We start from the raw sequence: 13,569 nt of genomic DNA, 5'->3' as shown, positions 1-13,569 counted from the left end.
CACAGTGATTATGTATGGCTGATAAAATTATCCAGATCCTTTCATTTATTTATTTTTGTTTATGTTTTCTCAATCTAATACTTTTAAACAGACAAAAAACAAAATCACTTCAAAATTGATAAACTTACTTGGAATCAGAAATGCTATTTAAAATTTCTTACCTCCGATGATACAGATATATCACAGGAAAATAAAAGAAATGCTTCTGTTTTCTGCATTTCCCCTGGTTCCACCAACAGTTAATTGCCACAAACAACACCTGCAGAGCCAAAAAAGGTTTCAAATGACTATGAATAACAACTGAAAAACTACTCAAACTTAAAAGATAAAATTATAGATATGGAACTATTCCTCTCTGAAACAGAAAGTGTAAAAAAAAAAATAGTTTCAAAAGTTCAAAGAAGGTCATCATTTACTGCTACAATAAAAAAGAAAGACTCTTATCGATAGCTAGGACATAGTATTTTGGAGTCTGGCCCAAGAGGAAAATGATTTCCTTTGAATTCTAAAGTGAATGAGCACCAAAGAACTTTTTCTAAGCATAATTAACATGAAAACTTAGCAGAACAAATGTCTTTTGATAGTCAAACTGGGTATCTGAGAGTGAAAAAAATGCTACCTATAAATAAAATATAACAAATTTCAAAGGACCATTTTAATTACTATATTAAAAACTAATAAAGATAATAGATGATTAAAACTATTTTATAAAATGTATTAAAGAGCAAAAATATTGATCAAGTACATATTTATAGGTGGATGATGATTTAAGAAGTGTCCCTATGTCTGAAATTTACTTTGAAATGTACCAAAAATAAGATGGATTAATAGAATGGAAAAAAGTTTCTCAGTTTTGGCAGTATTGACATTTTGGGCATGAACTGTTGTGAGATTTTTTCATTGTTGTTATGTTTGTCTTTGTTGTGAGGGACTATCCTATGGTATTGGTGTTTATCAATAATCCACATCTTTTACCCATTAGATGCCACTATTGTTCCCCTCTCAAGTACCAAAAAACCCTCTCTAGACATTGCCAAAGGTCCCTGGGGGGCAAAACTGCCACTAGTTGAGAAACACTGATTAGAGGGATAATAAGATGAATAAATATATAATAAAATGTTAACAGTAGAATTTAGTGGCAGGTATACAGAAAATTCCTTCACCTCTGCTATATGTTTAAAAATTTTTATAAATCAATATTGAAAAAATATGAAGACTACAAAAAGTCACTTTTAGATGCCTATACTTACTAGATAGCAATGTTGTTCAAATACTTTACTGCTCCTTTTAGAGTCTATTTATGAGAAAGAAAAGCAAAAATATATTTACGTAAGGCCAACATTTCATTTCTTCTTTACTAAAAAAATAAGGCACAGCACCGGCCAGTGTGGCTCAGTGGAGTGAGCATAGTCCCAAGGACTGAGAGGTCCCGGTTTGATTCCCAGTCAGGGCACATGCCCAAGTTTGAGGCTTGATCCCCAGTAGAGGACATGCAGGAGGCAGCCAACTGATGTTAATATCTCTCTCTCCCTCTTAAAAAAAAATAAAATAAAAACATTATAAAAAAATGTTTTAAAAGGCACAATCTATTGTTGCTCATTTTACTAAGCAATGTGGCTCAAAAGATTTTTGCCTGTTTCTTTTTTTTTTTTTTTTTTATCCTCATCCGAGGATATTTTTCCATTTTTTGTACAGATAGAGTGGGAGGGAGAGAGAGGAAGGGAGAGAAAGAGAGAAACATCGACGTGAAGGGACACATCGAGTGGCTGCCACCCGCACGACCAACCAGGGCCGGGGATAAACTGCAACCGAAGTACGCGCCCCTAGCGGGAACCGAACCCGGGCCTCTCCGGACCGCAGGCCAACGCTCTAACCGCTGAGCCAAACTGGCCAGGGCGATTTTTGCCTGTTTCTGACAATAAACCTGCTTCTTTTCCCTACTGAGAACTGGGAAAGGAGCTGGGAAAGTTTTTTTTTGCGGGGGGAAGCAGTGCTGGTCAGTTGTTTATGGCACTATGACCTCAAACATTTGACCTGTGATCTTTAACAAACTGCTGTGTCCTCTAAGCCTGAGGTCCTGCCTCAGAACAGAACACCAGCATCAGCTTCCAGAGCTGTTGTAAGGAACAGCACAGGACAGGCACTCCCAAATACCATTCCTATGTAATCACTCTGAAGGGCATACTACTTAAGTTGACAGTAAGATAATAAGTGACTGACACCCTAATATATTACATTCTCCATTTGTTCTCCACATATTCTCTAAATTCAGAAAATTTGGGGAATGACTTGCAAAGTGGTAAGTTCCTTTATACTAACATACTGCTTGCCTCCCAGTGCTCCATTAGAGTTCCTGTTTGCTCCCGGAAGTATCTGCCAGTTTGGTTACTCTTTGCCATTTAAAAGTTGTGTGTGTAAAGTAAAGACGGGAATAGATCAAATTCATGGGCCCACAGTTGGAACACAAAACTATACCCCCCCCCACCCACACACACAAAGTATCAATGTTACAGGGAATGAAGAGTTACATTTAAATAGTACTTGGTACCACATACAGAGATATATAATGGTTAAAAACACTTTACTAGGCTGAGTAGAAAGCTAATCACCACTTATAACATTGTTTCTAAGAAAAACCAACTGAGAGTTCCAAATAAACTTCTGGAACTCAGCTACCTGCTTAAGTAACCTCAGATCAGGAGGTCCCAGCAACAGTTTCTTAGATGTTTTTGCATCTTGCAAAGACTGGGGAAAGAGGGTGGCGGGTGAGAGGTGGGGCACATACTACAGGGCATGTGGTGAGTGGTAGGCAGGGGCTGTCATAGATACCCTGCAATGCTCAAAACTGCTCTGCACAGGGAAGTCATCCCAGAGCACTTTAAATGCCCTGTCCAACACCAACGTTGGGGAAAACCTGTTTGTTATTATTTGAGCCCAGAACCTAATTCCATTTTATATGTGAATCCAAAGCATGGTTTTTGTATTCACTGAATTTCTCAGGAAGGCAACTTCTGTGTCAATTGAGAGCAGAAAGTACTTTGTTTGATTCAGAACTTTACCAAGAGCTGTTCATTGTTCAGAAATATCAAATCACTGAGAGCAACGCCCCCGTGATTTCTGAGTCCAACACATTATACATTTATCAATCTACATTTATAACTCTTCCATCTCGGTAGCTCTACATAAAGGTACAAGGACCTATTTTGTCCAAGCATTTACAAACTGAAACACATATAACTTAATTATACATTACTTTGCTCCCTTCCACTTTTAAATTATAATTAGGTACATTAGATTAACTATTTTGAAATTAGATATGTAGGGAGGTTTTCTCATCTATAAATTCCTTTTCAAGGCATAAAAAGGAATAAATATAAAATACTTGTTTTATAAAGAGCAATTAGGATCCACTGGCTTGAAAACCACTGCCACACAGATAACTCATTTACCTATATATCCCTCTTATCTAGCACAAATGTTGCATTCATTCATTAAGTATTTGTTAAATATAATTCTGATCCAAGTATGGGTATTTAAAATGTTAGCCAGCTACATTATAGTCGATGCATAAATTTCTCCTAAATAAAATACCTAACTAGCAAATATCAAACAGATATTCAACTAGGACTTTCAGTCCCCCACCTACTTCAGCACAAAAACCAAACAGCATAGCATCCTGGAATGAGTACTACTACTCATGAGATACAGAATCTGTTCCTACTTCTGATGCTAACCAACTAGGATCATCACAATCAGAAATCCTCTGTTTCTTTTTGGAAGGCTTTAGAATATACAAAGTGCTCCTGGCCTTCATCTTGGCAAAATCAGCCAGCTGGGTAAGATGTCTCTATGGGGACAACCTGCTCTGCAACAGGACTAATAGTCATTTGATTCTTAGGCCAAATGTCAGTATTACCTGGTCTGAAAGCTGACTCGCTGCTTGCTCAATTTCTGCTCTGGCAGCCATGGACTGTCCACACCATGGGGCATAGAAGAACAGCAGCACCACCTCTGAGTCCTGGCGAACGTGCTCTGCGTAGTCCAGCTGACCCTGGAAGAGGTCAAGAACCGGAGACCTTGGGGAGAAAAAGCTGACAGGTGGCTTTGCTGGTATTATCACATCTTTGGCTCGACTGAAAAAGAGCAAACACAAACAAGATGGCTGAGTTTATTTTCTTCTAACAACAGCTTCATATGGAAGGAGAATGAATTTTAAGTCTTCTTTTTAAGAAAATGGAGTCCTCAAAACACTGTCCTGATGTAAAGAAGTAATATTCTATGCTAAGGCAATATGTGGCCGAGAGAATGAAAGACTGGAATATGAGAATGGAATATGCTGAAAATTATTCTATAATATTGTTTCCCCATGTGTGGAGTGGGAGGGCAGTGGAAAGCAGAGAAGAATGTCTTGGAATAATCCATATTCTTGCCCAGCCGGTGTGGTTCAGTGGTTGAGCATCGACCCATGCACCGAGGTTGCCAGTTCGATTCCGGGTCAGGGCACATGCCCAGGTTGTGGGTTTGATCTCCAGTGGGGGGGGCATGCAAGAGGCGGCCAATCAATGTTTTCTCTCATCGATGTTTCTATCTCTCCTTCTCCCTTCCTCTCTTTCTAAAAGCAATCAAGAAAAAAACAATTTTTTTTTAAATCCATATTCTTGCCTCCACACTCAAGATTCACCCTCATCTCTCTGCAGTCTTGTTCTCCACAGCAGCTACTGATCTCCAGGGCATCAGAGTCACCAGTACTTGCTCAGCATTAAGGAGAGGGAGCACATGTGACTACTGCTAATTAGATTTCTATAGGGAATGCTTACAATCAACTCAACTTTAAGAAAACTTAAAGTATATTAGCTGGAGTTGGCCTGTACTTATCCAGGGCATTCAGGAAAAAGTAATAATTAAATAATAATATAGCTTTCTCCAGATACGTATCATAATCCAAAGGTTAATAAAGATGAGTAACAAAGCAACAGCCCATTTAACTAGAAAACAGTCTTCCTGAGTACTTGAGATTCCCAGAAGGGAGATGTCAGGACAAAAAAAAAAAAAAGAATGAACAAGTGGTCAGAAGTCACAGAGCTGCCACAACTTTCCCCATTAAGACAAAAAGGTCTTCGCTGAGGCTGCATCCCACCAAGTTAAAGGGGCCTAAAAATACCGTGAGTCATCCACATAACTGCACTAAAAAAGCATAAAACCATTATAGAAGTTTAGCTAAAAAACCAGTAGAGGAAATAAAAATGGAACCCTAAAAATATATTAAATTAACCCAAAAGAAGGCAGAAAAGGACCAAGAAAGGGACAAAAACCAGAAGGTACAAGTGGAAAAGAAAGAGTCAGAAGGTAGACTTAAACCCAACCATATCAACAATTACATTAAATATAAAAGAACCAAACCATCCAATTAAGAGGAAAAGATTGCCAGACTGGATAATGAAGCAAGACTCAATCATATGCCATCTAAAAGAAACACATTTTAAATATCAAGACATAGAGAGGATGACAGTATAAGGATGGGGGAAAAAACAGACCATCTAAATACTAAGCATAAGAAAGCTAGAGGATAAATAAACTAGGGTATATTCTTACAATTAAATGTTATTTGGCAATAAAAAGGAACTGATACATAAAACTGGATGAGTCTCAAAATAATGAAACTGAATGAAAGAAGTCAGACACTAAAGAATACATACAAGGTGGGGCAAAAGTAGTTTTAAGTTGTGAGGCTGCTAAACAGAAATTATTCTTATATTATTATTAAAAATTTTTTTTTTCTTTTATTGATTTTATAGAGAGAGGAAGTGAGAGGGAAAGAGAGTTAGAAACATCGATGAGCAAGAACGTCAATTGGCCGCCTCCTGCATGTCCCCACTGGAGATTGGGCCCACAACCTGGGCATGTACCCTGACCAGGAATCGAACAGGCGACCTCTTGGTGCATGGGTCGACGCTCAACCACTGAGCCACACTGGCCGGACTTATATTATGTATTATTGTATTACTTTCCATATAAACAACTGTAAACTTACTTTTGCACAACCCTGTATAATATGAAACCCAAAACAGGCAAAGCTAACCTATAATGAGATAAATCACATCAGTGGTTGTCTACAGTGGGGAGTGGGGTAGAGAGTAACTGCAAAAAGGTACTGAGGACATTTTTTCTCAGCTCCCTATTGGTTGCCTTCATAGCTCTCACCACACTATTACTTATATTACCTTTTTATTATTTATCTACTCTACGAGACAGATCATTAACTCCAGAAAGACAAGGACACTATCTTTTACACTGTTAGATCATCGTTTAGCAGCTCCTGTTACTCTGACGTTCAATAACCTGTGAAATGAACAAACCTACCATTTACCTCACCTGAACATATGTGAAAGGAAATTAAACATAAATCCATATAGACATATATTATTAAGAACAGTCTGAAAGAATCAAAGTGTCAGAAGGCCCACTGCTTTACTAGGGATGATTCTAAGGGGCACCTAATTGTGTTTTAACTTTATATGTGTTCAAATTAACTTGATCATCTGGGTTTTCAGAAAATAGCCAAATACAAGTTGTCCTCTGTATCTCCCGGTTCCACATCCATGGATTAAACTAAACTTGGATAAAAAATATTCTTTAAAAAAATCACTCAAGCCCTGGCTGGTTTGACTCAGCGGTTAGAGCGTGGCCCACGGACCAGTGAGTCTTGGGTTCAATTCCAGTCAAAGACACTTACCTCTGTTGTGATTCATCTCCCACCCTGGTTGGGATTGTGCAGGAGGCAGCCACTCAATGTGTCCCTTTCACGTTGATGTTTCTCTTTCTCTCTCTCTCTTTCTCTCTCTCTCTCTCTCGCTCTCTCTCTCGCTCTTGCTCTCGCTTTCTCTCCCCCCTTCCTTCCCTCCTTCCCTCTTTATCTGAATAAAAATGGAAACATGTCCTCTGGTGAGGATAAAAAAAAAAAATCATTCGAAAAATGTTACACTGTTACTGATGTGTACTACATAGTCAGGCCTACCATGGTTGCATCTATACTGAACATGTAGACTTTTTCTCGTCTGTAGTCCCTAAACAATACAGTATAACAACTATTTACATAGCATTTACATGTATTAGGTATTATAAGTAATCTAGAGATGACTTAAAGTATATGGGAGGATATGGGTAGGCTATATGCAAATACTGTACTACTTTATATAAGGAACTTGAGCATCCAAAGATTTTGGAATCCGAAGGGGGTCATGGAATCAATCCCCTGCAGAAACCAAGGGAGGACTGTAGTAGGAAGGAGTAACATGAAGGAAGGTGCTGACAACTCTGAGATTTGCAGCAGATAGCCAGATATTTAGAAGCAAAAGAGAAAACATATATAAACACCCAAGACCTGGACTGTTGGGTCATTTAGTATGAGGGAAAGAGTACCACATTCTCCTCTACATCTAGAAGATATTAGCTTCCTGAATTAAGAAGACAGTTTTAAATATATCACTTAACTATTTTAACCAAAGGTTGTTAACATCATAAAGGTGTTAGAAGTTGGAGCAAATCTATTTATTCACTCAAACTAACATTTTAACTCTAAAATCAGTGAGTTTTGTCTGTGTAAAATATCTTCACAACCTGCAAATCTCAGTCACTTACAACATAATTCAAAAAATGTTCATTGAGCAAAACTTATTGTATTGTAGGCCCTGTACCAGATACCAAGGGCGATAGTAGTGAGCATGTTTTCAAGGGGCTTATTTTTCTCAGGGAGGAAGACAGGCAAACAACCAAATACATAAACAACAAACAATAAACACACAAACGATCACTGCCATGTGGGAAGTTTTACTAGCCAGAGTGCTCATCCTTTTAAGATGAGATCTGAATGATAAGAAGAAGTCCCTGTGGCACAAGAGTGACACATTTTCAAGAACTCCAAAATTCTGCTCTCTAAAGGTATTATTTTTCTACTATTCCAGTTGCACGGTAAGTGCTAAATAACATAATCTGAGGGAAAATGTAAGTCTGTGATGGCCAAAGAAAGGATAATTATCAACTTAGTATTACTGCTTTGCCATGTTCAGAGTAGTCCCTAAAGTAAACAACACACCAAATAAAATATGTGGCCCATCAAAAAACAAACATTAACCAGGGAACAGAGACATATGCCTCTGCTCCACCAGAAACATTCACACGTTTCCATTTAACTCTTAAATTAGCTAAACTTTTTGAAAAACTATACCTAGATCAAAGATTTCCTGCAGCTTTCAAGTCTAAATCTCAGGTACAAAAAAACTCAAGAGTTAGTTGCAAACAAGAAAGGTCTGTTGCAATTTCCAACTACACACACACACACACACACACACACACAATTTTTTCCTCCAAATCAGGACAAAAGGAAAGCAAGCAGGAGAAAGTCATGGAAATTCAGTGCACAGAAAGGCAAACAGGATACAGATTAAATGCCCCAAAATACACAATTATTAGTTGTGTTTCAACTCCAAATCAACCTTTTTTATGCTATCTGGTTTGAATTCAGCTAAACAACAGACACTGAAGAGGGTTCTCCCTTATTTCAGGTCTGGAGCTATTAACAAAAATTAAATTTAAAAACTTACACTCTTCATTATGCCTGTCCTCATTAACACAAAGATCCTAAAAATAAAATAGAAAAGGGGGGCCAGAAATGTTCGAGTCAGTTGAACAGCAAAAAAACTGTATCATGACACCATTCAATCAAATAGGACTTAAAAAAAAAAAAAACAATCTGAGTCTATTAAAAGACTGTCACATTTGCCAGTGGCACAGAAAGGAGCTGGTCAGGCAAGCTGTGGTTCTCTCTCCTAGCTGAAGCAGGCAGGGATCTTGTTCTGTCTACTCTAATAACTGGATTTATACTCTCCCATCTTCCTGAAATTTGAAAGGACTTTCATATCTAATATGTTATTATTTCTACAGACAGACAAGCTAATGTCAGTAAGCTCCCCAACTCTTTTGCTAATTTGAACCCAGATGCCACCTTGAAATTATTCTATCTTGTAAAATATTTTGTAAATTTTCTTGATGAAGGAAGATGATAAAGAGCAAGGTTAAGAGCTTATCCACTTAATAGGCAGATGTGATTTGGAACAAGTTTTGTAACATGACCAAAGCTCAAGTCCTTTATCTGTAAATTGAAAGGAAAAGAGCATATCCAGACTTTACTGGGAAATGAAATTTAAATCCAAATGATTCACGCTAGGCTCTCAGATTCTGCACTGAAAGAATAAATGCACTCTTGTAAGCTGTAGTTCTCAAGCAGGCAATCTTTTTCCCCGGGGGACACCTGGCAATGTCTGGAGACATTTTTTGACTGTCACATCTGCACAAACCAGGGATGCTAAACATCCTACAATGAACAGGACAGCCCTGCAGTTAACATATTCAATAACAATGTTCTAAGTTGAAATCTTCCTCTTGGCCAATAGGCAACTCGGTGGCAACACAGACATAAATTGGAGTCCCAGGAGATATCCTGTGGATTTGGGAGGCCAAAAAAACTCCTGAAATTTAAAGTAAAATTTACTTTTGTGTACTTTTTCAAAGATAGGCACATTAACCTTCATTTTTCCTGTTCATTATGCATCAGCCTTTTACAGGCCTTTCGTAGTTCCAGGAAAACACCAGGCTTGTCCTGCTTCAGGCTTTTGCACTTCTTGTTTCCCCTACCTTGGACACTCTTCCCCAGATCCTCCCAGTGCTGGCCCCTTCTCCTTGTGTAAGCTTCCGATGTGGCTTCCTTAGGAAAGCCTTTCTGCCCCACCCTCATTGCTTCCATTCTCCGTACAGCACGTACAGAAACCCTTTAATATTAAGTTTACTTGTTTACTGGCTGTCCCACCCACTGCAGCGGAGAGTAGAAACTTTTATCTTCATCGCTCACCTGGATGAGCGCTTCCCATAGTAGGTGCAGGTAAATAATCGTTAGATCAATGGTTCATAAACTCTCAAAGGGGTCTGGGACTCTAATGGCTGTGAATGACTACATTCGAAGCATAAGGGCAACAAAATAAGTGGTAAGTGAGGATCCTACAACTTGGGCAGAAGTGACAGGTGCACCACAATAAGCCCCAACGGAGCAGCTCAGAACCTGGCCCACCTCCGCTGGTACTAAATGGGATGAAGGGGTGCCGAGCAACACCCGGAAACCTCGCCATATGGCTGGGTGGCCCACCAGGGAGAGGGGAAAGCAGCTGGCAAAGCCGCAGGCTGGAGGAGGGAAGGTTAAGACCCTCGTTCCCAGCAAAGTCAGGTCCGACTTCAGCCCCCGGAAGTCGCCATAAGCCCTGAGCTGGCCACGCGCCGCCAGCCGGGCCGAGAAGGCGCCGGTGACCCGGGGGTGCGGGCCCCTCACCTGCAGGTAAACTTGAGGGCGAGGAGCAGCGCGCAGCCGAGCGCCAAGGCCCCACAAAGCAGCTCGGGTCGCCGGCGCGCCATGAGGAAGGCGCCGCGCAGTCCGCGACGGAGCCGATCCGCCGAGGACGCTCCAGCCGGGGCCGGGCTGAGGGAGCCGGAGCCCGCTGGGCCGCCGCCACCTTCCTCCTCGGCGTCGTCGCTGCTGCTGCTGCTGCTGCCGCCGCTGCCGCCGCGGCCTCCGCATTCCGACATTACATGCTCCCCGTCGCCAGCTTTATACCGCCGCGCCGCCGCCGAGGGCCCAAGGGCCCGGCCCGGCCCGTCGCTCCCCAATCCCGCAACTCGTAGTGCCCGCTAACCGTGACCCTCCACGTCAGCCCTGCAGCCGCCGCGGATCCCGCCCCCGAGCAGGGAGTTCCGCCCTCCGCCCACGGAGTCTGCGCGGGTGCTGACAGCTACCAGAAGCCCCGCCCTCCCCCGGAAGGACACGCCCCCTCGTCCTTGGAGCCGGCGCGGACTGCAGTCCGCTCACACGTTCTGCAGTCCCGCCTTTAACCCACGGGCCCCACCCTCCGTCTACGGAGCCTGCGCAGGCTCTAGAACCAAGCGCCTGGCCACGCCCACTCCGCGGTCCTCCCAGCACCGACTAACGTAGACTCCGTACTGGGGAAGGCCCGCCTGCCCCACAGGATTTTAAGATCCATGATGATGGCAGAACACGTGCCCACTAGTCTCATTGCAGTCCCCAAAGGACGTAGGTGCCGTTTATGATCCCCGCTTAATGGTAGGAAAACACGTGCAGAGGCGAGAAGTGTCCAAGAACCCAGGAGTGAGGCGAGAACGATCGGTCCCTTGGCCTCGGTTTGCACGCCTGTAAAATGAGGTAATAGCAGTAACTCTCTCACGGGTTGTTTTGAAAATTAAATGAGGTAACTCATGGAAAGTGCCTGTCAACCTACCGGTCATTTTGCTACTTGTTTTCTATATCTCACATCTTTTTTGTTCCTTACTTTTATCTTTTGTATTAAGTGGATATTTTCTAGTATACCATTAATTCCTTTAATGATTTTAAACTTTTTTGGTATAAGGGAAGTTTGCTGTAGGGATCACAATATACATTTTTTCAGAATTTCCGAATTTCTGCTTCAGACTTACACTAAATTCCAGTAAGATATAGAAACTGTTCCAATATAGCTCTGTTCTCTTTTTTGTGTGTGCTATTACTTTTTTTTTATTTTATTTTATTTTTTTCCTCACCCGAGGATATTTTTCCATTTTTTGTACAGATAGAGTGGGAGGGAGAGAGAGGAAGGGGGAGAAAGAGAGAAACATCGACGTGAAGGGACACATCGAGTGGCTGCCACCCACACGACCAACCAGGGCCGGGGACAAACTGCAACCGAAGTACGTGCCCTTAGCGGGAACCGAACCCGGGTCTTTCCGGACCGCAGGCCGACGCTCTAACCGCTGAGCCAAACTGGCCAGGGCTACTTTTTTAATGTTATATTACAAACCTAATAACACAGTGTTATATTGTTTTATATAATCTTGTTTAAAGATACATATATGTAGTTTTTTTATTTATATTAATCTTATTTACCATTTCTGGTTCTCTTGATTTCTTTATGTAGATTTGAATTACATTATTAATGAAAATAAATATGGTCAGAAGTCACCAATTCCCATTCACAGTAGGTTGCTATTACAATGTACCCTACACTGCCATAAGACACCTGTTCTTTGCACAGCCTTTATAAGGTTCAAAGTACTTTTGCTGCCTGTGGGTTATCTCATGAGACCCACAATACCTTGTGGCAATGTAGGGTGGCATCTTACAGGCCAGAAAACCACTCTGGAGTAATAAAGGTATGGTTCCTTTCCTCATCTCTTTCTAGATATCTGGCTGCTGCTCTGGCAGTTGTTCTGAAACAAAGATAAAAAAATATATTTCAAATTACAATAGGGTACCAAGGGTCAGGCTATACTACTGCTCTTCAAGGCTAGGTTAGCCCTAACTTGTCCACATCAACCGGAATATGAGCTTTTGTAGCCACTTTTTTTTTTCTTTTCTTTTTGTTAATCTTCACCCAGGGATATTTTTCCATTAATTTTTTCAGATAGAGTAGAACAGAGAGGGAGGCAGGGGAGAGACAGAGAGAGAGAGAAACATCGATGTGAGAGACACATTGATTGGTTGCCTCTGGCACGACTCCAACCAGGGCTGGGTTTGAACCTCCAACCCAGGCACGTGGAACTTCCAACCTTGACTGGGAATTGAACCTGCAACTCTTCAGTCTGCAGGCCAACGCTCTTAGGGCTGAGCCAAACCAGCCAGAGCCCTAGCCACTTTTTATACCCTGATCAAGTGGGTAGAGTTAGAGTAGTAGGAATGGAGAAGATTTGAGTTTTTACATATATATAAAAGAAAACCTTTGTCCTGGCCAGTGTGCCTCAGTGGTTAGAGTGTTGGCCCGTGCACCAAAGGGTCTCAGGTTCAATTACCAGTCGAGGGCACATACCTGGGTTGCAGGTTAGATCCCTGGCTCCAGTCAGGACATGTGCAGGAAGCAACCAATCGATGTGTCTCTCTAACATTGATGTTTCGCTCTCACTCTCTCTCCACCCTCCACTCACTTTAAAAATCAATGGGAAAAATACCCTCGGGTGAGGATTAACAAAAAAATTTAAACAAACAAACAAAAAACTGACAACTGTTAGCATAGAGCCCTCAACACTTAGTTCCAGGGTTCCAGGGACCTGCATCAATTGGGGAACTGAAGAACACATTCCCCTGGCAGTTAGTACAGATTTCAAACACTGTTTATATATAAATATCCTATATGTTAATCCTTTCTTAGAACCAGAGAGAAACAATGCTCTCCCCCCATTTTTTTAAACTTCCAAGCATTTACTTAATAAATGGGTGTGTCTAACAAGGTACAAGTTGACAGGTAATGCAGAGGGAAGCCCCCACTCCCTCAGTCTGGGTATTCTAGCTGATGGTATTCTCTAGTGTTTCTTGGAGATTTTGTATCAAGACCCTAGAATAGCTGTCCAGAAATTGACATTTATTCCTTGCAGCAAATACAAGAGGGCCATTGAAGAGTGTTTGAAACCTGCACCCCAGGGGAAGTGTTCTCCTTTGTTTCCCAATTGATGCACTCTATTGAACTAAGTAGAAACAAACGTTGA

General features: G+C 41.3%; 2 protein-coding genes across 4 annotated transcripts in view; both read right to left on the bottom strand.

Annotated features, from left to right (window-relative positions):
* Window positions 1-10,756, bottom strand: part of TXNDC11 (thioredoxin domain containing 11) — a 70,409-nt gene extending 59,653 nt beyond the window's left edge. For 2 of the 3 annotated variants that reach the window (XM_036280432.1, XM_036280434.1), the window contains exons 1-3: window positions 10,376-10,756; window positions 3,917-4,133; window positions 162-259 (exon numbers count right to left, since the gene is read on the bottom strand). In XM_036280432.1, the coding sequence (XP_036136325.1) occupies window positions 162-259; window positions 3,917-4,133; window positions 10,376-10,629 (569 nt within the window). In that variant the 5' untranslated portion in view covers window positions 10,630-10,756. Of the gene's footprint in view, window positions 1-161; window positions 263-3,916; window positions 4,134-10,375 lie in introns of those variants that run through there. The other variant, XM_036280433.1, reaches the window with a different exon arrangement.
* A 1,438-nt stretch (window positions 10,757-12,194) lies between these two features.
* ZC3H7A (zinc finger CCCH-type containing 7A) overlaps window positions 12,195-13,569 on the bottom strand; it is a 43,957-nt gene continuing 42,582 nt past the window's right edge. Inside the window, exon 23 of the mRNA XM_036280431.1 lies at window positions 12,195-12,300. Within this exon, the coding sequence (XP_036136324.1) occupies window positions 12,210-12,300 (91 nt within the window). The 3' untranslated portion in view covers window positions 12,195-12,209. The remainder of the gene's footprint in view (window positions 12,301-13,569) is intronic.

Source organism: Molossus molossus, unplaced genomic scaffold, assembly GCF_014108415.1.
Source record: "Molossus molossus isolate mMolMol1 unplaced genomic scaffold, mMolMol1.p scaffold_m16_p_3, whole genome shotgun sequence".
Lineage (NCBI taxonomy): Eukaryota > Metazoa > Chordata > Mammalia > Chiroptera > Molossidae > Molossus > Molossus molossus.
This window is presented reverse-complemented; position numbering and strand designations above follow the sequence as displayed.